Source organism: Drosophila melanogaster, chromosome 2R, assembly GCF_000001215.4.
Source record: "Drosophila melanogaster chromosome 2R".
NCBI classification, from domain to species: domain Eukaryota; kingdom Metazoa; phylum Arthropoda; class Insecta; order Diptera; family Drosophilidae; genus Drosophila; species Drosophila melanogaster.
The window spans coordinates 22317412-22342318 of record NT_033778.4 but is presented as its reverse complement, the minus strand read 5'-3'; the positions used below and the strand labels follow the sequence as shown (position 1 = coordinate 22342318).

Genomic DNA, 24907 nt, shown 5'->3' with positions numbered 1-24907 from the left:
TCATTGCCCTGGCCTGGTTAAGTTATAATTGCACTGGATTTTAGTTCGCCTGCAAAACTTTGAATGCGTTTTCAGTTCTCAGTTCTCGTTTTGCATATTAAATGCCAACACTCTGGCACCAGCTGGTTGTCCATAGTTTTCTTCAGTTTCTTCAGTTCCAGTTAATATTATTTTTTCTGTGCTAAAGAATCTGGGCGGGGGGAAACGAGTGTAAAAAATTCTCGGGAATCGGAAGTGGTAGTGGGCGGCTAGAGGATGACATTATTGCTAATTATGAGTAGAATATCGATTGGCAGGCATGCAAGTCAGTAGTTTGCGTACAAATGCTATCCAAAGGTTGTGTATCTGTACAATTAAAATGTGTACTTGACAATTAAAAATGTTCAACAAACAATCAATTGAAAATCATTTTAACATATAGTTTCGTTTTAAAAAGCACTTGTTATGAAATCCCACCAATAGCTCGACAAGAGCACTTTAAACTTTCAGCTTCGGTGTGTTATCATAATAATGCCTTGATCTGCAAAATCTCCAACTAGTATATACATTCCGATTGTAATTGTTGCAATTTTTTTTGGTGCTTAAAGGATATACATATAAGCTTGTAAGCCTGGCTTGCATTCCTGCTACGATCACCGCTTCTCCGCAGCTTGGTAGCTGTAGATAAAAACCTATGGCAGTGTCTGCTCATTCAGCCATCTAAATAGAATCCTAATTTTACAGAAGCCACCATGAAGCTGCGCGAGGAGAATGATCGTCTCAATGCCGAACTGCTTCGACTGAGACGCCTCCTCGAGCTGTCCACAGATGGAGCAGTGGGTGGTGTGGACACCGCTCCCGAAATGGAGGCAGTCGCATCCGGCGAAGGATCAGCTGCCAAGGAACGCATCGAACGCCTGGAGTCGGAGCTGAGGTCGGTGAAGAATCAGCTGCTGACCATGCGGCTGGAGCGGAAAAAGCTGCGAACAGACAAGTCCGATCTGCTGGGCCAGGTGAAGCAACTGTGTGCCTCGCTGCAGGAGAAGGAGCAAGAACTGCGCGACTTCATACGCAACTATCAGGAGCGGGTGCGGGAAACGGAGACAACGAACGCCAAGATCTCCGGGGATCGGGATCGAGAGCGCTTCCAGTTGCTCAAGCAGGCACGCGATGAAGCGGAGCGTTCGCTGGCCTTGGCCCAACAGCTGTCGGCCAGGGATCTGCAGCTCCAGAGGCTTCAGGAGCAACTGCAGGAGGCACGCCGTCAGTTGACCGGTTGTCTGTCGGATCAGGAGAGTCTGCACTCCTTTGCCCCACTAACTCCTCCGTCGGCTGCCTCGGGAATGCTCAGTCAGATGGCCGCCGCATCGGGAATGGGCGGTGGCTTGGCTGGCATGCGCGGCACCACTGAGGACAGTGGGCGTGGTAACTCGTTGTCTGCCTTCAGCGGCAGTTTGAGCGGAGGATCCGGCGCTACGGCGGGCGATCGCAATTCCTGCTCCAACGACTCGGGGCTAAGGAACAGCAGCGATCGGGAGAGCACCGGCGGAGAACTGAACTTCAGCGACGGAACCTGCGACAATGGACCCTGCATCACAGTCGATCCGGACAGCATCTCCCTCGTATCCAGCCAGAACATGTACCAATGTAAGGATACAAATGTTGCCCTTCGAAATCTTCTCTAGCCATGTTTTTCTTTCAGTTGGCACACCCAAGGAACGAAGCCCCACATTGTCTCCCCTCAATTCGGCTGCCTACTCAAGGTATATTATGGTTCACATATTGTGCGGCAACTTTAAGTTAAAGAACTTTTAAAGCCCAATAAATATAATAAATTATGAATTTATTCATACGGAAATATTGTCATTGAATGCATGCTTTAATGAAATATGTTATTTGCATTGCCATCAACTTGTTTACAAATATTTAACATGATGTGTTAACTTTAATCTCCGCGTTCTCAGCTTTAATTAATTACATGTCCGCAGCAAATGCAAAAACTAAACAAATTGATAAATGGTCACTAAAATTACATTACACGCCTATTATAATTTTTGCTCAAGCACTCATTTGCATTTAGGGATTTCTAAATTCTAAATTTCAACATTGATAAATTTCTATTTAGCATATTTGCTAGCTAAAAACATAGAAAAAATGATGGGATTCATTTGCATTGTATATTACATTACATAATTTTCCACTATCCAAATAGATCCGTGGAACAGTTGGGCTCCCCGGTGGACCCTGAGGGACCAGGTAATGGAGCCATCAGCCGGAAGTTCGCCAACGCCAGCAAAAGTGGTCCGCTCGGTGCTCGAAATGGACGCGGCGGAACCTGGGGAAGTATATCACGAGTGTTTGCCCGCTCCAGGAATAAAAACAAGGCTCTTTCCGCTGATGGAGTGACTGAATGTGAGTGCACATGTTTTAAATGCATTACAATAATCAGGCGTTTTAGATCAAATATTAGTTACAAAAGTGGATATTATTGTTAGAAAGCATTCGACTGATTTACAATATATGTTTAATATATTCCATCCAGATGCCGACTACTCGTGGAATCCGTTGACGGAGGAGGGCTACGCCGAGAAGCTGCGTCTGCTGCGGGAGGCATCCCAGCTGCCCATCGACCGTTGGCGCGCCACCCAGGTGCTCGCCTGGCTGGAGGTGGCCCTGGGTATGCCCCAGTACAGCGCCAGGTGCGCCGAGAACGTGAAGAGCGGCAAAGTGCTGCTGGAGCTGAACGACGTGGAGCTGGAGGCGGGTCTGGGCCTGGCCCATCCGATGCACCGCAAGAAACTGCGGCTGGCCATCGAGGAGCAGCGCCGTCCGGAGATGGTGCGCTATCCGCTTATCACGCAGCTGGGTCACACCTGGGTGGCCACCGAGTGGCTTCCGGACATCGGATTGCCCCAGTACGCGGAACCCTTTGTGCAGTCCCTGGTCGATGCTCGCATGCTGGACACGCTCTCCAAGAAGGAGCTCGAGAAGTTCCTGGGCGTTACGCGGAAGTTCCACCAGGCCAGCATTGTTCACGGTAAGATGACTGAACTGAGGCTTTTTTTTTTAATAATCGGGTATCCTTTTCGCCAAGCCATATTAAATGCCAATCCCTTTGGCTCCTTTTCGCAGGCATTCACGTGTTGCGCATCGTCAAGTACGACCGACAAACTCTGGCCATGCGGCGGGTGCAATCCGAGACGGTGGACACGGACCCCATTGTGTGGACGAACCAGCGCTTCATTCGCTGGGTGCGATCCATCGACCTGGGCGAATACGCGGACAATCTGAAGGGTGCGTATGGCATATCGATTGCCCTTTGATTATGCCATTCAGCGCAGCAATTAGAAGGGCTCCCCTGACCCACTCTAATCCCGTTTCCACCCACCTGCAGATAGCGGCGTTCATGGCGGCCTTGTGGTGCTGGAACCATCCTTCTCTGGTGACACCATGGCCACCGCCTTGGGCATTCCCCCCTCGAAGAACATAATACGGCGACATCTCAACACGGAATTCGATGCCCTCATTTTGCCCGCACGGTAAGTTTTTTGAGGGTTTACCAGCCCCACGGAGCCCATCTAGAATCTCAGTGTGTGTGTGTGTGTGTGTGCGTGTGTGTTTGTGTGCGCCCTGTGTGTGAGTGTCCTTTGTGTAGCCCCTCGGGTTTGACATGTGAATTGTGGAAACGTAAATATGTAGCGTAACACAGCGTTTTGATTAGAGTTGTCTTTGTTTTGATTGAGTTATTGCCGTTTTGTATTACCATTACCACCCCGAGATTATATAACATTCTGTTAACGGTCTTCGTTGTGCGTTTGAGTTTGAGTTTGTGTTCATTTCTGCACCTTCGTTAAGACCATATCGTTTACAAGAGTTTTGTTTTTGGTTCAAGTTTGCTAGCAGGAAGTATTTCGTATTTCGCAAATGGGAGCTCTTCAGATCTCATTTCATCATCTGCATCATCATCGACACCCGAAACATACACCCGAAACATTATTCAGTCATATTCACATCATCTCTGGCTATTTAATATATTTAGTGCTTTGATCATTCGTTTATAAGCTGCTTCTTATGTGCATACCATCCATCTATCTTCTTCCACATCACCAATGAAATAATGACTGCAGAAATGCCAACTTCTCGACTCATTAGATGTCATATCATGCGATGTCATATCTGTATCTAACTCTGTCTACTCGTGCATAAGTATGTAAAGGTCCTCGAGCCTGTATATTTAGATAGTAATTCTGTACTTTGTTTCGTTGTTGATCATGTGAACGTGTCTTAGACGATCTGTTAAGCAAAATAAAACCGCCCAAAAGCGAATCGCACTAATGGCGGCCCTCGTGGCCATGTTTCTCTCTCTTTTCTTTCCCACAAAATATCTCGAACCATGTTTATTTGTATCTTCTATATTCGAAATGCAGATACCTTATTTACTGTCAAATGGAAGAATTTCAAATGGAAGCCTCCAGACAATTGGCCAAATTGCAGGGCCACTAAACAATCCGCACGAACCAAAGAACTCGATAATGAAAATGAATAATAATCAAAAGTCAAACGGGATTCATACTGATTTGTTGTTTAGCCAAGCTGATAAAGATGATACGATAATAACTATAGGGAGAGAACAATAACTGGAGCACAGCGCTAGTCATTTCGTCATTACGAATAGTTGATAGATCCACCCAAGGATAGTCACACATCCGAGTAGTAGCCGTACATGTAATCATACCACAATATTATAAAGTGCTTTAGGCATCGAACTAGGAACGCACACGTCAAAAACAAAACCAGTGTCCAAGCTTTGCATATCCGATATCGAAATTATAACGATACTCTCCGCGAGGAGCGCTTAACGTTGCATTTACTTAGGTTGATTTACAAGTCGAATCGCGAGCATTTAATGTAGTAGAAATCTAGGGTTAAGGCTTTACGGCAATGTAATCGGGGAGGGAATTGAAATATGTATGTATTTCAGATATAATCAATTGTTACGCCTAAGATAGAGCATTGCAAATGCCCCAAACACACACCCTTCCACATGAGCGTCTTTCGTCACTAGGCCGAAACACACAAGTTCCCTGTGATACTGAAGCTGTTTTCTGAGCTCAGTTAGACAGCCACTGAACGCACAATGGAACCCTAAAGACCAATTACATAACCACACACTCGCACACAGGTCCATGAACACATACACATCTACATTTCCGTGGTTAGATGATATAGTTCATGTTTGGTGTTGCATACTGTGAAGCGTTTTGATTGAGTTTCGCCCTGCGGTATCGAGTCTGCCATGGCCAAGGTTCCAAAGAGTAAGCTCCTAAAAATGTAATTTTGTTGACATGGCTTGCTTATTGCATATGGCTGTATCAAATATTTGCTTGCATATTTCTGGGCAACAAAAATGCGAAGTAATGAATTCTGGAGCTGAAGATTTGACCGCAGGGCTATAGCTCCTCTAAGTTAATTTCTTTAAGAAGTCGTTTGTTTGGTTTTGCAATTTTGCAACTACAGTGTCAATTGTAAGTAAAACTTGCTTACTAAGTAGCCTATCTCTCTCTATTTCTCAAACACACACACACATACTCGAAAACATACGCAGACAACCGAAAACCAGTTCTATGTATGTGTTATCAATGTTTTTAAGTAGCTTGAACTAGTCTAATCGTTGTCAACTTAATAAGTACCACTGCATTCAAATACCTTAACGATACTACATATGTGTGATTGGAATTGTAAGGCTTAAACAAAAACGACAATTTTTATGGCTGCTGGTTTCGTGACTGTTAGCAATGCTATTCTTTTTTCAAGTTACCTTTACTTTCTAGTTTCTATTCTTTCGGGGGTTTTTAACTCACTATAGATCTTTGATTTCATTGTTGTTTTACGCTACGTGTAGTTAATTGTGCCATGGCGAATACAAATCAAAATAAAAGTATCTCTCTAACATTGATTAATCAAATTCTTTCGTCTTTGTCCCGTTTCTTTTTTCATATTTCCTATACTCGATCCACTCTCTTTTGCTTTCACCTCCGTATGTTTCCCTTCAATTTTGTAATTTGGTAATCGAATTGACGGCTTGTTGTTGTTGCTAACTCTGCTTGATTGTCTAACACGATTACCAACACAACAACAACCATACCGACAACAACTCAACAACACAATCAACAACAACTCAACAACATGCCAATGAAACCACTTTCTGTGTGTGTATGTGTGCCTGCCTTGCCTGCTTTCTCTCTCTCTCTCTGGCTCTGTATTGCTATCTCTGCCGCTCTGCCTGACCACCCGCACTCCATGTATTCGAATTTGAAATCTCGAAAACTCCACACTCCCGTTATCTGCCGTCTGTGTCCTGTCTTCAATGTGCTGCCTGCCTGCCTGCCCATGAAAATCAAAAATACATGCACATCCAAACCCATTCACAACATGATATATGCCCCCGTGAACCCACAACACCCACTCACCACCCACCCACACACACACACACGCATATGACCTATGCAAAAATTCGCAAATCGAAATTGCCATGTTTGTTGTGTAGAGCGACTCTGGGTCAGGGCATCCGTTCCGGTTGCGGCGTAGTGCCTCTAACGGGACCCGGCGGACTGCAGCACTATGCCACAACAGATCGCCGCTCGAGCGGCAACCTCAGGGTAAGTACTTAATACTAATAACATAGCTAGTTATAGCCAATTATGTCTTGAATACAATAATCGTCTGTGCCAGTCGACAAACAACTATTGCTGTATATCCCTAGCCTGAATTGACGTGAAGCTTTTGTTGTCGCTCGGTGTTTGTGTCATAAATTATTTAAATCCCTGAGAGGTGGCTTCAGCAAGTGTTCTCATATCACTGGGAGCATGTTTTCACAGGCTTTCATCCAAATTGAAAATTCAATTTATGATAGGTTGCCTTTGCAGGCTGTATTGACTATAATTTACACTCCAAGGTGCCAACAAGTATGTGATAAATTCTGAGTTGAGATAAAGGACATTCAAGGATGTTACAATATTTAAGCGAAAATTCATTGGCTATCCAAAATACATCGTTGTTAGCTTTTGGTCAGCTTAAAACGAATAAGTTCGTAAGGATATGTTAAATATTGAAACTCAAATATCTACTCATCACAATTAAATAATGAATATGCCTTTAACATAGCAAATATGACATGTATTAGATAACCTTAGCATGGATATAATTACTGATTTGGAAAATATTTATAGTTCCTAAGGCACCTAAGAACAGGAAAAGTTTCATGACAGTTCCGAAGTGTTCCCGTTGTCGGCAAAAGTTTAGGATTTGAAACAAGTGTTCTTGTGCAAATTAAAACTATTAACATTTATTTCTTTTCATTTATTTTACTAAACAGATTTCGGCATGGAAAGGATCTCAGGTGAGTTGGCATTTCATTCACTCAAGGAGCACATTTCAATATTTGTATTTCCGTTTGCAGAGCTCCCTGTCTAAAGCCTTTCGGTTTAACAGCAAACCACATCGCACCGGGGACCGCAGCTCCTTTGGGAACTCCACCTCCCCAACGCCTTCGTACAGCAGCAGCGAGGGTGGCGGAGGAATATACGCAACCATAGGGCACCAGTATCCGAATCCGCACACCAATCTCCAGCAGCAGCACTACCATCACTTCCTGCCGCCGCCTACGACGGCCCCACCGCCGATTCCCTCGGCTGGGGGCATCTATAGTCATGGTCCGCCGCCTGGTCATCGTGTGAGCGCTCCGCCAGTTGGTGGGGCACTGGATGCGGTGTCCACCGACCCACAAATGCTCTACGAGCAGAGTCGACGGCGCGTGAAGAGCATCAGCGATATTGGGGCTTCGACGAGTGCGGGCAGCGTGGGGGCCTGCAGTCTGGGCGGCATATCGGCCTCATCGGAGTCCCCTGAATAAGAGTGAAAAGCTAGCTAGATAGGATTACAACTACCACTACCAAAGATACTCAGCTGTACTCCCGCATGAAAATCCCTTTCACCCCCCCATAACCCATTTACCCTTTCAGCTGCATTTGAGCTTAGAATCTACAAGCAAACTCAATTATATTCAAGTCAGTGTCAGACCCACCTACAAGATACAAGCATTCAGCAGCTACAGATACATATGCGTCAAGTAATACAAGATAAGCGAGTAATCATTTGATCAAATCAGATAGAAATTCGAACTATATGCTAAACATAAATAACGACATAATTATATTGTGTAGACTAAGCCCCAATCGCAGGCAAGAGAAGTAAGGATCGAATCAACTCGAATCAATTCAAATCGAATCAAAAACTCCACCCCAACTCCAACAAACTGCATTAGTCTAATCAATCACATATATGTAATTCTAATTGTAATTGTAACTGTAAAGATAGCTCTAAACCGATTTAAAAGTGAGAGGCAGATTGCGTGACGGTAATATACTCACTGAATTACAAGCCGATTTGGGCACTGGAGATGCGATTGCAATTTAGATAAATTGAAATTATTTTGTAACCGAAACTATCGTAGCTAAGCAAATGGAAACGGAAACTATTGAATTAAATTTGATAAGCCGCAAGATGCGGCACTTTGTAAATTATGATAAGCCCTAAGCAACGTTCAATATCGCATGGTAATGGTAAAATCCGAAACAGAATCAAATATATGGTAAATACAAACGCACTCCCCAAAAAAAACCCTCGCACAACCAAAGAAAGTCAGTCAGCCTGCTTTATCCGCCAATCAATCAGTATCGAAGAATCCCCGAGAGCGTCAGGGTATCATTAAGCTGACCAATTTAACTGTAGACCTATGTCGAAGAAAACTATCGAATAAACCCATGATCAAAACTCTGTTGTAAACGAATGAGTCTTTATTGTGCACGGGAAGATGCCACTCGCTAGATGAGCAGCACCTCAACATATTGCATTTTCTCGACTCCAAAACATTTCACCTTCACCGTGAGTCGCTGTGCCTCCTGTGTCCTTTGTGGTTCGGTGCATCTTCGGGGAGATTTCGTGGGTTTTTCCATCTCCTCCAGCCGCTCGGATTGCTAGCGTCGATCGTTGTCGTTATCGTTTCGAGGACGTCGCGTTGTGTGCGGACGACCCTTGGGCTCCGGATTGGGTTCCGCTAGGGCTAAAGTGCCCAGACTGCCGATGAGTCCGAGGATGCCGAATACCAGGAACAAACTAAGCCACTTCATCTCGCGATCGCGATGTCGAGTTATTACCAGTTCAACACAAACTGCTGAACGATACGCCTGGAATCAAACGTTTTATGGCCTGGCGCCCAGAAGATCGGCGACGATCTGCATGCTAATGAGGGAAACTGCCGTCAACATCGTTTACCATTGCCAGTAGTTTATGTTCGCAGATCGGCCAGATAGCGCGGCAAATTGAGTTGTAAATCCAGCGCGAAAAATGGGCGGACATACATTTAGGTAATTAGCTCCATTGTAATGGGAACAATTGTTCCCATTACAATTGAATCGCAGTCACATCTTACTGTGGGACCCGTAATTAAAAACGAATGGGTTTTTGAACGATTGCGAATCGAAAATATATTTCTATCTATTTTTTGGGTAAGTATTTGAGAAATTTCGAGCTTCCCTACTTGTTCTTGAATACATTAGGTGCAATACCGAAGGCAAATTATTGCCATTTTTAGATCTAGGACAACCATATGCGATTGATTGGTACAAATTGATTACTTGGTAGAGTGACAAAACAATGCGAGTTTTCACGAAAGCAAACATTTGAATACACGGACAAATTGACTTCAAGAAACTATGCATACGATCGCCTCTGAAGGCTGGTAGTTACAATATAAAATAACCGAGCACTTATCAAAAGTGCATTCACGATGTTCCACTCATGTGGCAAACGAACTGCTAAAACTATAATTTACAAATATCACAATAAGTTGGCTTTTGGGAGGTCCAGTCAGAATCTCCATCTATCCGCGATGACCGGCGGACTCAGGCTCAAGTTTTGCTGGAAAACCTGGCAGAGCTCATTCATCTCCCGCTCCCTTTGCAACTCCTCGCGCACTTGATGCCACATGGACTCGAATCCATTGTCGTAGGATGCCATCGAGGCATCGCCCTCGCAGGAGCTGTCTTCAAAAATAAAGGAGTACTCCATCTGGTAGTCGCACATTTTCGGGTCTTCTTGTAGTTCAAAGCTGCAAGACAGAGAATTTCAAATTGTTAGCTATCGATTATGAAGTGCTGTCTTTTGGCGCCAGCTATCGATTCGGCGGGTTCTTATCAAACGAAAGACCAGTCCAGCTGATTTCATTTATATACAGAATGTCGCGGAAGAATGTCTTAGGTTTGATCAACACGATCGTGGCCAACTCGTAAGTAAAAATTGCGTTTTATAACTGATTTCAAGTGATTTAAATAAAGTATGGTCTTATAGCTGCAAGTGCCCCGCCCATTCGCATAACTATGGCTCAGCAGCTCCAACCGCCTCCCAAACGGGTCGCATGGAATACGCCTTCGAGGTAAGTGGCAAAACCTTGGACTTTGGAGCACCTCCAGATAGTAGATTCTCATCTTTAGACAGGTGGTCATACCCTGGACCAGATAATACTATCTCTATATTCTTAAGCATCCCAATAGAATTTATATTTTAGATCTTGTGAATACTTTTAACTTAAATTTTGTTCGGTATATAACAAATTCTAATTCAAATTTGGTCAAATGTATTGATAAACAGATGTCAGCCTCGACTGTTCGATTTGGACCGGGAGTAAGTGCCGAAGTGGGAGCCGATCTTCGCAACTTGGGAGCTCGGAAGGTTTGTTTGGTCACGGATAAAAATGTCGTGCAATTGCCCTCCGTGAAAGTGGCCTTGGATTCACTGGCTCGTAATGGCATCAACTACGAAGTCTATGATGAAACCCGGGTGGAGCCCACGGATGGGAGCATGTGGCATGCCGTGGAGTTTGCGCGCGGCAAGGAGTTCGATGCATTTCTGGCCATCGGAGGAGGATCTGCCATGGATACAGCCAAGGCAGCTAATCTTTTTAGCAGTGATGCAAATGCAGAGTTTTTGGATTATGTAAACTGCCCAATTGGCAGAGGCAAGGAGGTGAGGTCTCCTTTTTAGACTTAGTACCTTTAATACCACTTGAATTCCATTTAGATATCCGTAAAACTGAAGCCCCTGATTGCGATGCCCACCACTTCGGGAACAGGTTCCGAAACCACTGGAGTAGCTATATTTGATTACAAGAAGTTGCATGCCAAAACTGGGATTTCCAGCAAGTTCCTCAAACCTACTTTGGGTAAAAAACTGAACTTCTTTAAATAATTTATTCTAATATCGTTCTATCTAACTCTAGCTGTGATTGATCCTCTGCACACCCTATCCCAGCCGCAACGCGTGATGGCTTTCGCTGGCTTTGATGTGTTCTGCCATGCCCTGGAGAGTTTCACGGCGGTGGATTACAGGGAACGCGGTTTGGCGCCCAGTGATCCCAGCTTGAGACCCACCTACCAGGGCAGGAACCCAGTGTCGGATGTGTGGGCACGATTCGCATTGGAGACGATAAGGAAAAACTTTGTGAACGCCATTTACCAGCCCGATAACCTAGAAGCCCGATCCCAGATGCACCTGGCTTCCACAATGGCTGGCGTGGGATTTGGTAATGCCGGAGTGCACCTGTGTCATGGCCTTTCCTATCCTATTTCTGGAAATGTGAGGGATTACAAGCCAAAGGGCTACTCCGCGGATCACGCTCTTATTCCACACGGCCTATCCGTGGTGATCAGTGCTCCGGCGGTCTTTGAGTTCACTGCTCCAGCTTGTCCGGATCGGCATTTGGAGGCTGCCCAGTTGCTGGGCGCAGAAGTGCGAGGTGTCGAAAAAGCAGACGCCGGTCGTCTTTTGGCGGACACTGTACGCGGTTTTATGCAACGCGCGGGCATAGAAAATGGCCTCCGAGAGCTGGGATTCTCCAGCAGCGATATACCCGCCTTGGTGGAGGGAACCCTGCCCCAGGAAAGGATCACTAAGCTAGCACCCAGGGCGCAGACGCAGGAAAACCTGTCGCAACTCTTTGAGAAGTCCATGGAGGTCTATTAATTTGGAGCCAAAACTTACCCACGCTCAACTTGTTCTCTTGAAGAAAAAAAAATGTTAAACTAACGGATCTTCGTTTAAGATCTGACCATACTTGAGCTTTCAAAATTCTATTTTTTTTAAGCGTATAAAAAGCTTAGAGTGAACCATTTAATTTTGGTTGGACTTGTGTATATACGAAAAATACCATTAAAAACCCTATACAGAATCACAGGAAATTTGATGCCCTGCTTGATTTTTGTTTACTTTATGTTCTTTGTCGCAATGGATCTTATGTACATTCAGCATTATTTTGTGGCCTCTTTTTTGGTCTGCACTTCGTTTGAGAATCCTCTACTCAGTTTGCTTTCCTAAGCTGCAGGAAGAAGACCGACGCTGGGACCAAAAATACTATGATATAAGATATTAATATTAATATAATATCATACAAATCATACATGATATCATATCATTAAAACAAAAAAAAAAGGATTAAATCCTACAAATTAGTTGCTCCAAAAAAAGCTTGTAATTTTTGTAATTATAATATATTTTAGACTGAAACATGTTTGAGTACTCCTTCATGTTCGAATCCTCCGGATGTGAGGGTAAATTTCTAGGGATGCCCTACGACGGGGAATTCGAGGCAATGTGGCAGCAGATCGGCAATGAACTCCGTTCCAGACATAATCGCTTCCTGGGAATGCCGTTCGATAGTGGATTTGAACGGATGTGGCGGCAGGTCAGAGAGGAACTGAAACGGGATCGGGAAGATAACGAATTGGCACTCTGTTTCCAGCGGAATTTGAGCACCTACGTAAAGGAGGAAGGGGATGTCGGTCAACTTGAGTCTTTTATTGAACGCAGATAAAATATATTCAATTTTATTGAAAGGCATGTTATTGTTTAAAGTACGTATGCAAGTGTGTATGTCTATTAAGTATGCATTGTAAAGATTACGATCGGTTTGGTTAAAATAATTTATTGTTTTCGGAATCGGTTTCAATGTCGAATAGGTCAAGCTGTTACTTGCCTTCGATTGGAAAAAAGATAATAAAAAAGTCTTAACATAGTTTATGCATTAATTATTTCTCTCATCTCTTGATCATATTAAAAATCAGACGTCATTCTAGGGAGTCTCCTAACCGTTTGCTACACAGACCCGCATCTAAAACTCTTACTACTTTCTGTTCCTCGCTCCTCGTTTCTTGTTCCTGACTTGACACTCAGTTTAGAAACCTTAATGTGTTTAAGTAATTTTCGCTCGGTTTGAATTTTGGCAAAATGGCACTAAATCTTCAAGTTGTTCCCGGATATGGACTAATTGGATACGGATTGTGGGCAGAGGTTTGATAAATTGCAAATCCGTTGCTTTCGAAACGGTTGCTCATCAAACGCGTTCTCTGAAAGCCCACCTCTGCTGTTGCCAAGGACCTTTGACTGGTCTTAACAGTATTTGATGGTACAGGATATTTCAAGGATAAAGGATTTTGTCAAAGATTTATTCTCTCTCTTTCAATCTCTTATTTGGATTCAAGTATTTTTTAGTTGTTGCTTTGTTTCCTCGCACTTTCGCTAATACTTTTAACTGCCACCTACTGCTCCTCCTCCTGTTTCTTACATTCTTGTGCTTGTGTTTAGTCAATTGTCTGATGTGATTTTCCACTTTTTCAACTATCAATATACTTATAAATTAGAAAAACAGCGCAACTCGTTCGATTTCCGCGGCCACCGGCCCGGAACTGCTGATTCTAGGTGGACTTAGACCTGATTGATGGGCGCGTATCGGTGCACCTTTGGCTGCTTCAGATGCTTGGGCTCCTTCTGCTCCTTGCTGGTCGGCTTCACGATGTCCTCGCTCAACTTCTGGTATACGAACGAGTTCTTTGAGGCCAGCAGCGCCATGCGATAGCGCTCGCCGCGCTTGCGCAGCACCACGTAGATCACTCGGGCGATGGACAGCACGATCATCAGGAGGCAGAAGGACACGACGATCAGTGGGACCACCAGGTCGTAGGATAGTTCGCCGTGGAAGATCATCTTCTCGGTGTACTCATCTGACTCCTCGCTTTCGCTGTCGAAGCCCAGTTTCTCTGAGAAGGTAAAACATACGATTGGAATACATTCCATCAACGAATGATTGGCTAAAACTTACCCAGAAGGAATTTATCACGGGTCTCCTGAGACATGTCCACTTCCTCCGCCTGGATACCATCGGTCTTCAGGACTGGCTTCAGTTCCTTGTTCACGAACGTGTCGAAGGCCTTGTTAGCATCGGCCTTAGCCTTGGCATTCTTCTTGGCCTCCTCGAAGCGATCATCATCGTTGTTGTCATCATCATCGTCCTCATCATCGTCATCATCATCCTCCTCACTGTCATAGTCACTGCTGTCATCCTCCTTATCCTCGCCGCCATTGTTCAGATTCTCCTCGTCAGCATCTTCCTCAGGCTTCGCGGTTTCAGTGTTCACCGATCCCTTCATGATCTTCTGCATGCTGCTCAGCCTGCTCTTGTCTAGCACACTCTTGTCCAGGACACTCAGCAACTTAGCCTCATCCTCGTTAAGCTTCTTCACGCTTTCCTTCAGACGCTTCTCCAGTTTGGCTTCGGCACTGTCGGCCTTCTTTTCGTCCAAGAGATCTGATCCTTCGGCATGCTTGCACACCTCGTGGGCCAAAGACGACCAACCAGCCTGAGCCAGAGTCTCCAGCTGCACAATAGTAGCATCGTCCTCCAGATTGGCCAGCACGGGCAGACGCTTGGGAGTCATCTGCATCTGAAGAGTGACGTAGCTGATGAACTCCTGGAAGTCGGGAGTGCACTTCAGCGGATTGTTGGTGATATCCAGAGAACGCAGGTTCTTGAAGCTCTTCACATCCTCCGAAGAGATCTTCTTGATCAAATTACCAGAGGCGTTAAAGGAGCGCAGGCTGTCAAAGATCTTGTAACCCGCACCCAAGTCGCGATCGGAGAGCAAGGTGGTAAGCTCGCAGTCATTGACGTCCAGGCATCGCAGTTGGTGCAGCGGCAGGAAGAGGCGGACGGACAAGCGGCTAATGGGATTTCCAGCCAGACTGAGCTTAGTCAGCTCTCCGTTGTCCATGAAGATCAGATCGTCCATGCGGGTGATCAGGTTGTTGCTCAGATCCAAGTCAATCAGCTTGTGCAGTCCAGTGAAAATCTCGCGCGGCAGATGATTAATGTTGTTCCAGGCCAACTTCAAGGTGGTCAAATGCGGCATAGTGGAGAAGGCCTTGTGACCCAATGGACCGATGGCGCAATTGGAAATATCCAGGTAGTAGACGGTGAACTCCCCACTGTAGCTCAAGAAGCCATCGGTGGGCAACTGGCTCAGACGAGGATTGTCGTTCAAACGGATCACATCCAGCTCAGAGTTCTTAAAGAACAGCATTCCCGAGATCTGGTCCAGATCGTTGATGGACAAATCGATGTGGCGCAGGTTCTTCAAAGTAAGGAACGAGTCCGGTTGGATCTTCTTAATGCCATTGCCCTTGAGGTTCAGGTTGGTCAGACCGGGCATCTTGTCGAACATGCTGTGGTGCACTTGGACAATCGAGTTAAAGCTCAAGTCCAGCTGCTGCAGATCCTTGGTGCCAAAGTGCAGATCGCCATTGAAGGTATTGTACTTCAGGTGCAGTATGGACAGGGTGGTGCCATTGAAGATATCGCGGGGCAATTCAGTCAGCGAGTTGTAAGACAGATCCAATTCTTCCAGAAGAGTAACCTTCTCGAAAGCCTTCTCGGGCAGTTTCTTGAGACTGTTCTGGCTCAAGTTAATGTAGACGACATTGGATAGATGGGAGAAGGCCTTGGGATTCAACTCCATAAGGTTGTTGCGCGAGAAGTCCAGCTCCTCAATGCTGGAAGACTGCAAAATTATAATTTATTAGCTGGATTTCAAGGTAAAGGTTTTTGAAATCACTCACCTTCAGCAAATAGTGAATGCTGGACATCACACTCAAGTCGTTACCCGAAATGGTCAGCATGCGCAGTTTCTTGTTTCCAACAAAGGTATCGGGATTAATGATAGCCAAACCAACATCCGTCAAGTTAACAGCGTACAGCTCGTTCAGTCCGTGGAAGGCCTCGGCGTGCAGGTACTCCAAGGTGCAGTTGGCGATCTTGATGGAAGCCACGTTCTTAAGACCCAGATTCTGGAAGAAGTTGGGTCCCATCAGGATGGGGTACTTAGGACCCACATTGGTCACAACCAAATCCGTAATGTCAGAGCCAAACTTCTGGATGCCCATGTCAAGTCTGCTGCAGGTGGCCACCAGATAGCTGTTGACATTCCGGGCACACTGGCAGAATCTTGGACACGGAACGTCCTCGCTGAAGACAACTTGCTCATCATCGGTCAAAAGGTCGTCAGCGGCATCGTCCTCGTCATCATCATCATCCAGACCCTCGTCGTAGTCATATTGAGAGTCGCTGTCGATATCGTTAGCACTCTCTTTGGTCTTTTGGTCGTTGGATTTGCTCTGTAAAGTACGAAAACATATTTATTTGAATTTAAGGATGATGGGGGAAGTATACCTTGGACTTCGTGATGGTGGCATCCACAATGGGCTGCAGCTTGGGGTTGCTCTTGGCCTTCTTGGGACTGGGGGAAATCGTCACCGTCTCCTCATCGAAATAGTTGTAATCATCATCGTAGTCATAGTATTCGCTATCGTCGGTATCGGTGGAGTTCTTCTCCCCGGCGGCGACGGTAGTATTGAGCATCTTGTTGAAGTGTGGATCATCAGCCAAAGCTTGGCTGTGCTTGGCCGCCTCCATCAGATCATTCCAAGCCTCCTCGCTAAGGGACTTCTCGGTGCCGGAGGACGTGGTTTTTTTTGTGGGGCTCCTGGTGGTCGTCTCCACGGGTAAATCCTTTACCTTGGGGGTGGAGATTTTGGGCAGACTCTCGGTCGGGCTCACCTCCTCTCCAGAGTTCAGCTCGTTTTCCGTCAGATCGTCATGAATGAAGTGGATCTTGGGGCCCACGGTATTTGAGTGGCTGGCGTGGATTAGGGCCAGGGTAAAGGCCAGCAGCAGGACTAGCCTGCAAGTCGACTGGCGACTCATTTTCCTGTAGATGGGCAAACTGAAATGGACCAGGAAATTCAACGTTATACAGTACAGTAATGGCCGCTTCTGAGAAAATGACAAAAACAGACGACTCACACCCAACGGGCCCTATCTTATCGCTAATTGCTGGAGCCAGATAAGTAGATATGCGTTTATTGAATCAACCACATTCTGGAGAGGTGGCCGAGCTCATGGCTGGTCTCAGAATGCGCACATTGTCCACCTATTTCCTTAAAAATCACCGATCTGCATGACGAAATGGTGAGCCAAGTTGACTGCCCCAATTAGCACATTGGCACCCGGAGAGTTGACATCATTTCGCATGCTAATTTAGTAGGTACACTACATTCGAATCGACGAATTTCCAAATGTTTGCTTATCGTTTAATGGCAATTGTTTTGCACCCCATATGATTCGCTGCGTATTTTCAACACGTTACTCAGAATCCAGTGAAAGCACAATTCGCACTACCGTATCCGCAAAGTACTTCCCTTATTGATTAGTACTGTATACATCATCTAACAGTAATGCATATGCCGAAAATAGTTTCTGGAGAATTGCTGACTCTCAATCTCGCGATTCGAGTTGGTCTGTCATCAACTGGAGCTTGTTTATTTGAGTTTCAGTTTGCTTGCCCTTTGATTGCACGCGACTGGTTTGGTTACCCTAACTAAACGATTGGGTAATCACATTGTGCTTTTTGGAATCGATTCGATATGAGGGAATCCCCACTGAGCGTTTCTTGACGCCGATTATGAACTCGTTTGCCAGCTCGCTGATTCTAAGAAATTCTCAAAACCAGACTGAAAACTCGACGCTCTCCAGGTCTCTTATGCAATTTACGTAGTTTTGGAATGCATTTTCCACCCATTCGATGCGGATTCCATGGCGGATGGCCCTATTGAAAGACCGCCTGTGTTTGCCTTCGTTTTCATGGCAAAGCAAACACATAATTCGAGACCGTGGCTCGCCGAGTGGTAAACAAAGAGCTTTGGGTATTATTGCTTTTCGTAACCAGGCAAACGACCCGGGATCGCGAGAGATCCGACTCCGCCAGCAAAGTGTAAAATGCAAAATGCGCAGTTAAGGCGGCCAGAATAGATCGCATTTATCCAGCCAATACACAGTATGGCGGCTATGGGAACATATGTGCGCACATATCGTATGTTAGAGCATTTCATTAGACCCCACAGCAAACCGCTTAGCAGCCAGCTCCGCGTTGCGAGTGGGTGTCAGGTTGACTGGGAGCCTGACACAAGCGCGAAGGGAAAACTGCAGTCTCGAGATCGCATTAAACGTGTTTAGGTCTCTCGGCTAACACATTTCATCGAGTCAAGAAAGACAGCGGTTTTTGGCTCGCTTGAAATTGGCTTTGGCTTTAGCTTTGGCCAAGGCGCCGCCGACACTCCGACCATAATTAATTCCATTTCTGTCATTGCAGCGATATATGTATGTATATATGTCTGTATACACAGATGTCCGCTTGAACTGGGCTATACGAGGGTAGACTCTGTTCAAGTTTAGAGAGAAACCGGTAACTGGCACTGGCACTGGCCATACTTGTACATGTATGCAAATACGTTTTCCACTCGGAAATTCGTGAGTCAGCCAATTCATCATATTGCTGCGGCTATCTACAGCTGTAAAGATTAGACTAGTCGGGATATATCCAATCGGTAAGCCCCATCCCTCCATTGATCTGTCTCCCCCGCCAGTAAATAAAAATCTATAACTGAGTGCTTTGTAGTGTCGTGCATCTAATTAACGTCCAGCTAATGGGGAAATGCTTTCCTGAAACTGTTTCTAGAACACTTTGACATTCGATCGAGATAAACCCTGATCTGGCCCTGTCATACATAATGGCCCCGTACTTAACGTAACCCGATACGGAAACACTTTGGATCGCTTCGTTTAAAGGCACACTTCCACAGAGTATCAGAGTATCGCCTAACAAAATGATTTCGAGTCTTGATACAAGACACGATTTGTTTAAACGTAAACCTCTATTCAATTTATTAGTATATTTTGATTTGGCTCCATTGGTTGTCTTTCGGTTTTTATCAACTGGTTCACAGACGGTTGGCATGTGGTCGGTTTTGTCAACAGATTAGAATTATAAACGCTTCCCATGAGACCCGCCAACCCACATTTAAGTATCAAGTTACCCAGAAATGTCATGTGGATTGGAGAGCAGATGGGGCCCGGTTATCAAATTGTGCATGGGTGCGTCGTCGATCGGAAATTGGAAACTGGGTGCGACCCTTGGGCAGTCAATATACCAAGTATATGCCCGAAAAATATCTGCATTCCTCTGGGTAGAGAGATCCCGTTGATTAGCAAGGTTGGCTAATGAACCTCGAACTCAGGTAGTTTCGCCTTGATTCCGTCTTACGATCAACACAAATGTGTCTCTGGCAAATACCAAGAAATACCCAAAATAATGCGATCATGAGTCTGTGTGCGTGGGCAGATAGTGATTGAGATGTCTGGGTAAAAATAGCTGGCGTTAACAGGAAGTGAAACGAGAGAAACGGACGTGTAGGTAGAATATTGCATTTTTTCGGGAACTTATGTGTCCCCTTTAAAGGATATCGATTCATGGAAAGAGTGGAGGGACAGGCGAAACGGAAATGCCTCAGCTGATGCCTTCATTAGGGTGGCTCAAGCCAATTTCATCCGGCTTTAAATCTGCGGATCACGACATCGTCAAATTTGTTGACCGATTCATTAGCATCACGAGTTGCTGCGGATTTTGACGATTTACGATTGTTATTTCTGCTAGAAAATACACCACTGGCCAACTGCTCAGATATAACATTTCCATCTATATATCATAGTGTATCCCACTCGGTTGAAGCCATTCTGGAATATAATTTCTGCAACGTTAATTTTTTGCAGCCAGGCAGACAGGCAGTACAATGGACAAAATTGCCCAAGGCGTGCACATAAAAAATAAACACAAAAGTATAAAAAATGCCGACATTTGACCACACAGACTAACACGCAGTTGGCACAAAAGGTTGGTACAAAAAGGGGGAAACTGTTGGCTCACAAAGATGGCCAGACTGGTTTTTGGCTGGAAACTGCCACTCGAACTCGGAGCAGATGTGTGAGCCAAGTTAGCCCGGTGGCAGCCAAAAGTCAGGCAGATGACTTTACCAGTTACGAAAAATTCTTGCTAAAAGCCATTTCAATTCGCTCAAACTCAAACATTTCGAAAGGGAATTTCTAAATAATAACCGATGGTGTCACGTTCGAGTTGCTTGAACTCTTCGCACCGAATGTGCTCTATTACAATCAAAATAAAGTCGTTAATGTTTACGTAAATAGTTTAATCGCAATGACACTTTGTAGTGTCTAGTGTGTACATATTGTCTGTAATACTATATGTAGTATATAGTGAGAAGTGTCATAATCAATTAAAATTGCTATTCGATTATAGGAAATCGATTAGCTTATCTAAGAAGGTCACTGGAGCTTAAAAGAGACGCGTACTTGCCAAGTCGGCAAACTAATTACACTTCAGGGTAAAATTTTGCAGCAGCTGCAAGTTCGTGTGAGCGAAACGACATTTCTCAGTTAAGACCTTTTCAAAATTTATCGCGAAGTAATGCCTTCTGATCGATCGGAAATAAAATTGCACCTTGTGTGCTGCATTTTAGTCGATAAAGTGCATTTGCTGTTATCTGAGGGAATTCCCTGCATGGGAATTCAGTGATTAAAACTCCATAAATTGATTTCAGCCATTCGAATCCGAGTTTTATGCCTGCTTCCTCGCCTTGCCAGCAATTGCCCTTTGTTTGGATCGATCGGTGCACCGTATATATAGCCCTGAATCTGAAGCAGGAAGCGTAACATAAATTAAGAACTTAAGGAGGTGGTGCAAATGAGAAACCGGCTTTCACCTGGCGGGGGCGGTTCATTAGCGATATCTGTATCGTATTTCGATCCCAGCTTCCGACTTTTAGAGTGCCGGATAAGTCGATTCTAGCAGTCTGGCTTGTGGCACGACTTTCTGCCCCCAGCTGAAAAGCTGGAAAGCGCTTTTCATTGTGCTTAGTCGTCGGAAACCTGATTTGTTTACCCAGCCGAGTGTGATTTAAAAAAATAAATCCGACCTTTTTGCACTAAACTTTGCACTCGAACGAGGCTTTGTTTTCAATAACAAAAGCGTTCCGCCATCACGTATTGGTTATCGGTCGAACGAGCGTTTCCAGAGACAAATGCCTGGAATTGTCAACCCGTTGAGCCATCTACAATATATATTTATTAAGTGTCGAGTGTTAAGAGGCTAGAACTCATCACTGAGCGTTGAAAGGCACTGATCGCGGACTGTCAAAAGGCCTGCAATCAGCGTTTACACTCATCAAGTTAATGGAATTAACAAAGAACAGTTTTGCTTGCCATTGGTAAGACTACCATGAAAATACAGTCTAGGTGGGACAAAGGAAAGCTCAAAAGTGTCCACTTCTGTTACCTCTTAAGCAATTTGATCAATAGCGTATCTTCCTAATTAGACAGTTTATGGTTCTACATAATATTTACGTTTGGTTTTGGTTTTTTTGCAGCATTTATCGCTTAAATTAAGGGCTGGAATGGCTGCATTTTGGCCTCCACCAACGTAGTTGGCCACGTTCCATGTGGCAGGCCGCATTCCGAGCCTCAAAACGGCTTGCACAGCACGTAAGCACACTCCTCTGAGTCACTTTTAGCCAAGTCTCTCTGCATTTCATTAGCCCGGGCACATGGGCATATGTGTAGCCAAGTCCAATGCAAGACCCTGAACCCAAACTTTGAGGCTGTGAAATCGGCTTAAGATCTGGAGATCTTGAGTTATGGTCAGACCAAAGCAGATCAAGGCAATCCCGCAAAGAGATTCAGCGTCCAACGCCCCAAATGCTGGGTTCCAATGTACAATTGCAGAAGAGGAGAAAGTTGCAGTCGCGCAGAATAGGGCCAAAACATTTACTCAGTTGTCAGCTGGTTTCGTTTGGCTTGGGACCATCGGTGACTAATGTTTTATGGCAGGAATTGATTAATGCTAATGCCACTTTGTCTGACTGTCAGGCTTGATCGATTAGATTCAGGGTTAAGGTAAAAAGTCAACGCAATGTGGGTGCGAAATATGCGAGCCGAGCGTCACGCTCAATTGATCAGTGAACAAGCGGCGATAGAGAATTGCATTTGGCTTTCACTCGGCGGCATAGGCATCCAAATCCCATTCATATGACATCATTGTTAGCCAAAGCTGTTAAAATACAACATCCTGGATCGTTAAATCACTCTCGAAATAGTTTACCCAGCGCTGTTTTCGTATGGCAATCATGTGCCAAATAAAAACTTCTAAGTGAGCCAGAGCAAAGCGGAGACATTGCGCATACGCCACATGTGCCGACACTTAAGTTCTGTGTAAGACACGGCTCTAAACCAAGTTTACCCACACACCCAGTTGATCGCAAATGTTTGGCTGGCCACTTAAGCCCAGCTCCAACTCGAACTACGGCTATCCATAAAAGATGTGCTTAAGTATTCATAATTCGCCCTCCACGCCGTAGACGTAGAGCCATAGAGCCATACGTCCAAAACTCGTACTCCGACCAATTACCAGCCATGAAACCAGAAACACCTAAAGCAGAGAGTGCTGTGACCTCATTAACTCTCAACTGGCCCGTGTTTGCTTTGGGCTCTTTATCTGTACAATACGGATGTACGGAGCTATGGAGCTATGGAGCTATGGAGCCATGGTGGTTCCTATGTGCGGCCGGCTTATGTAGCGATTAGATAATGCCTCACTGAATTCATCAGCCATCAGCTAGCAGCCAACTGGCGACAGCTTGACACACAAGACACTACTGCCGATCCTGCCACAGATCGAAAGCCCTGCCCAAGAACCAAGTCGCAGTCAAGTCGAGCTAGGGTGAAAATTAGCATTCGAAATCGTTTTCCAGGAATTCACAGTGCACTCCTCCGAACTGGTTGATTACGTCTGGAAAACCGAGTCGCACCTCAAAATCAAATGAACTCGTGTGTTTATTGCCCAGATCTTGGTAAATTATTTGTGTGCGATGTACATTTCATTTAAATTCCAGCTTCGTGCTCGGCCCAGCCAACGGAGATGGTTATAAAAGCGGCGAGCATTAAAATTGAAAATCGTTTGGAACTGGTTCTGAATTATGCATAGAAATAAATAATTTATATTTTGAGAATATTTCGTAGTTTTCGTCTTTGATTAATTGGGCGATGCTACAGGAAGCTCTCAAAGCCGATTAAAAACGAGTTGTTATGCCCTTTAGACGGGCAGATCGGTACCAACTGGGTTTATGGCCTAAACCAATACTCTGTTTGCTCATCGCCCGCCGTAAAGTGTGTGGTATATGCAAACTATGATCATGGTCGAACCTAAACTATATAGATTTATCTCTCCGACTGTGACAGTTGAGCGTGTTGTGTTTTTGCAGCAGAGCGTTGAGTTTGTTATGAAGGTGACTTCTTTTGTGAGCAAATGCATTACCGGTTTTTCAGCACCTTTCCCTCTCGTTTTTCCCCTGATCACTTATACTTACATATACTAATGCGCACGAATACATACACAGGTGTAATCTTATCTATCTGGTGACTCTTGTTGTTGCTGTTGTTGTGAAAAGCAAACGCGTTAACTGTTTTTTCCCCGACTGTTTGGCTTTCCCAGTGCATTTGCCTTAACTTGGCTTAAACGCTTTCGGTTGTTCGGAGTATTTGGGGCAGGGAAATTAATTTGGCTCGACTGATAAGCCAGTGGTAGGTGAGCCGAAAATATGATCGCTTTGCTTGCCGAATTTATCGAGATAATTGCGACTCGGGTTTTCAATTTATATGTCACCACGGCACAGCACCCATACACTCGCACACACACACACACATACACGAGCAGCTGCAGTTGGCGTATCTGTGTGTGAGAGTTTCGGTATGTTTTCTGAGATACAGATACGCCAGGTAAAACATTCTCAGGTAGCAGATACGCTCACACACACACACTTGCAGCGACGTAAAGATACGCTCAGAGAACGAGACAACTGCTGGACTGCATGGGTGTCCATAGCGTTATCCCACTCACTCACTGAGTGACGAAATATTAACCCTCGCTTGCACTGCACTTTTTTTTCCAGTGAAACCCCCTCCCCCGCAGATACTCCATAACTCCGACTCTCGGACTAAAGATACGATCCGAAATCCAGATCGGCACGAGTGGAAACTCACCTTATGAGCGGTCTGCTTGCAGACAACTTTTCTCAAAGTGAAGCAGGGTAATCCAAATATTGGTTTTTGATCGCTGAAAGAAACACACAAACTTTATTGGATTTGGCCGACACTACGATTGCTGAAAGTGGTTCAATTCGGCACTTTTCTATGCTTTATGGCTTGGGACGCTAATCACGTGCTCGCCTGTTGATTTCGATGGCTTGTTTTGCTTTACCGAGTCGGTTGATCGTGGGATCGCTTTCTAGTCTAGCGCGTATTCAACACCTGTTGAAGTTCAAAACTCAACTGAGAGTTCACACTTGTTGAAGATAGTGATGTTCGTCAGTATCGATAGACGAAGCATCGATATTTTCAACGATCATCGAAGTTGTTGTTATATCGATGTGTAAGAGAGTTTTCAGAGTGCGGAGACTTCAATTAATTATAAAACAATTAATTCTGTTAAAATATCATGTTCAAAAAGTACACTAAAAATACCAATCATAATATAAAATAACGTACTTTGAGGACAAAATCCCGTATCTTACAGTTGCCATCCCG

General features: G+C 44.9%; 6 protein-coding genes and 1 long non-coding RNA gene across 18 annotated transcripts in view; 4 read left to right on the top strand and 3 right to left on the bottom strand.

The window, feature by feature from the left end:
* The window catches only part of Liprin-gamma, a 39610-nt gene extending 30791 nt beyond the window's left edge, over positions 1-8819 (top strand). For 4 of the 5 annotated variants that reach the window (NM_137819.4, NM_001299787.1, NM_206200.3 and 1 more), the window contains 9 exons: positions 724-1626; positions 1682-1742; positions 2192-2391; positions 2522-3016; positions 3112-3273; positions 3374-3518; positions 6527-6638; positions 7355-7378; positions 7439-8819. In NM_137819.4, the coding sequence (NP_611663.2) occupies positions 724-1626; positions 1682-1742; positions 2192-2391; positions 2522-3016; positions 3112-3273; positions 3374-3518; positions 6527-6638; positions 7355-7378; positions 7439-7891 (2555 nt within the window). In that variant the 3' untranslated portion in view covers positions 7892-8819. Of the gene's footprint in view, positions 1-723; positions 1627-1681; positions 1743-2191; positions 2392-2521; positions 3017-3111; positions 3274-3373; positions 3519-4406; positions 4736-6526; positions 6639-7354; positions 7379-7438 lie in introns of those variants that run through there. The other variant, NM_001103945.2, reaches the window with a different exon arrangement.
* Positions 8814-9193, bottom strand: CG34208 (uncharacterized protein). The gene has a single exon (NM_001103943.1). The coding sequence runs from the start codon at positions 9165-9167 to the stop codon at positions 9015-9017; it is 153 nt and encodes a 50-aa protein (NP_001097413.1). The 5' UTR covers positions 9168-9193; the 3' UTR covers positions 8814-9014.
* A 312-nt stretch (positions 9194-9505) lies between these two features.
* Positions 9506-12119, bottom strand: pgc (polar granule component). Of its 3 annotated transcripts, none has more exons than NM_001103942.2 (2): positions 11551-12119; positions 9506-10147 (listed from the first exon to the last, which is right to left on the bottom strand). In NM_001103942.2, the coding sequence occupies exon 2, from the start codon at positions 10120-10122 to the stop codon at positions 9907-9909; it is 216 nt and encodes a 71-aa protein (NP_001097412.1). In that variant the 5' UTR covers positions 10123-10147; positions 11551-12119; the 3' UTR covers positions 9506-9906. The 3 variants fall into 3 exon arrangements, with proteins under 3 accessions (NP_001097412.1, NP_001097411.1, NP_001286715.1); NM_001103941.2 differs by having other exon boundaries at positions 12076-12119; NM_001299786.1 differs by lacking the exon at positions 11551-12119 and having other exon boundaries at positions 9506-10148.
* T3dh (Type III alcohol dehydrogenase) lies at positions 10247-12593 on the top strand. The gene is made up of 5 exons (NM_057861.3): positions 10247-10324; positions 10387-10471; positions 10687-11061; positions 11116-11257; positions 11315-12593. Exons 1-5 carry the CDS (start codon positions 10275-10277, stop codon positions 12055-12057), a joined length of 1395 nt encoding a protein of 464 aa, NP_477209.2. The 5' UTR covers positions 10247-10274; the 3' UTR covers positions 12058-12593.
* Positions 12594-12598: 5 nt separating this feature from the next.
* CG34207 (uncharacterized protein) lies at positions 12599-13124 on the top strand (the record flags this gene model as incomplete). The annotated part of the gene is made up of 1 exon (NM_001103940.2): positions 12599-13124. The coding sequence occupies one exon, from the start codon at positions 12599-12601 to the stop codon at positions 12902-12904; it is 306 nt and encodes a 101-aa protein (NP_001097410.1). The 3' UTR covers positions 12905-13124.
* Gp150 lies at positions 12903-24657 on the bottom strand. Of its 6 annotated transcripts, none has more exons than NM_166528.2 (6): positions 24543-24657; positions 24365-24437; positions 16592-17144; positions 15982-16536; positions 14189-15923; positions 12903-14126 (listed from the first exon to the last, which is right to left on the bottom strand). In NM_166528.2, the coding sequence occupies exons 3-6, from the start codon at positions 17123-17125 to the stop codon at positions 13795-13797; spliced, it is 3156 nt and encodes a 1051-aa protein (NP_726191.1). In that variant the 5' UTR covers positions 17126-17144; positions 24365-24437; positions 24543-24657; the 3' UTR covers positions 12903-13794. The 6 variants fall into 6 exon arrangements, with proteins under 6 accessions (NP_726191.1, NP_726190.1, NP_726192.1 ...); NM_166527.2 differs by having other exon boundaries at positions 24582-24657; NM_166529.2 differs by having other exon boundaries at positions 24365-24657.
* Positions 21424-23324, top strand: lncRNA:CR44756 (long non-coding RNA:CR44756). Its single transcript, NR_124691.1, has 2 exons — positions 21424-21537; positions 21697-23324. It is a non-coding gene; the product is annotated as a long non-coding RNA:CR44756 (long non-coding RNA).
* Positions 24658-24907: the final 250 nt, after the last annotated feature.

What these genes read in the sequence shown, in the direction of transcription:
- CG34208 (NM_001103943.1), bottom strand. Translation starts at nt 9,167, where the DNA reads ATGAAGTGGCTTAGTTTGTTCCTGGTATTCGGCATCCTCGGACTCATC.
- pgc (NM_001103942.2), bottom strand. Translation starts at nt 10,122, where the DNA reads ATGTGCGACTACCAGATGGAGTACTCCTTTATTTTTGAAGACAGCTCC.
- T3dh (NM_057861.3), top strand. Translation starts at nt 10,275, where the DNA reads ATGTCGCGGAAGAATGTCTTAGGTTTGATCAACACGATCGTGGCCAAC. An exon ending in CAATTGGCAGAGGCAAGGAG is followed by an intron (nt 11,062 to 11,115) that starts GTGAGGTCTCCT and finishes AATTCCATTTAG; the next exon opens with ATATCCGTAAAACTGAAGCC. An exon ending in GTTCCTCAAACCTACTTTGG is followed by an intron (nt 11,258 to 11,314) that starts GTAAAAAACTGA and finishes ATCTAACTCTAG; the next exon opens with CTGTGATTGATCCTCTGCAC.
- Gp150 (NM_057701.4), bottom strand. Translation starts at nt 19,349, where the DNA reads ATGCACAATTTGATAACCGGGCCCCATCTGCTCTCCAATCCACATGAC. An exon ending in AATCCACATGACATTTCTGG is followed by an intron (nt 17,145 to 19,293) that starts GTAACTTGATAC and finishes GGTCCATTTCAG; the next exon opens with TTTGCCCATCTACAGGAAAA. An exon ending in CCACCATCACGAAGTCCAAG is followed by an intron (nt 16,537 to 16,591) that starts GTATACTTCCCC and finishes CGTACTTTACAG; the next exon opens with AGCAAATCCAACGACCAAAA.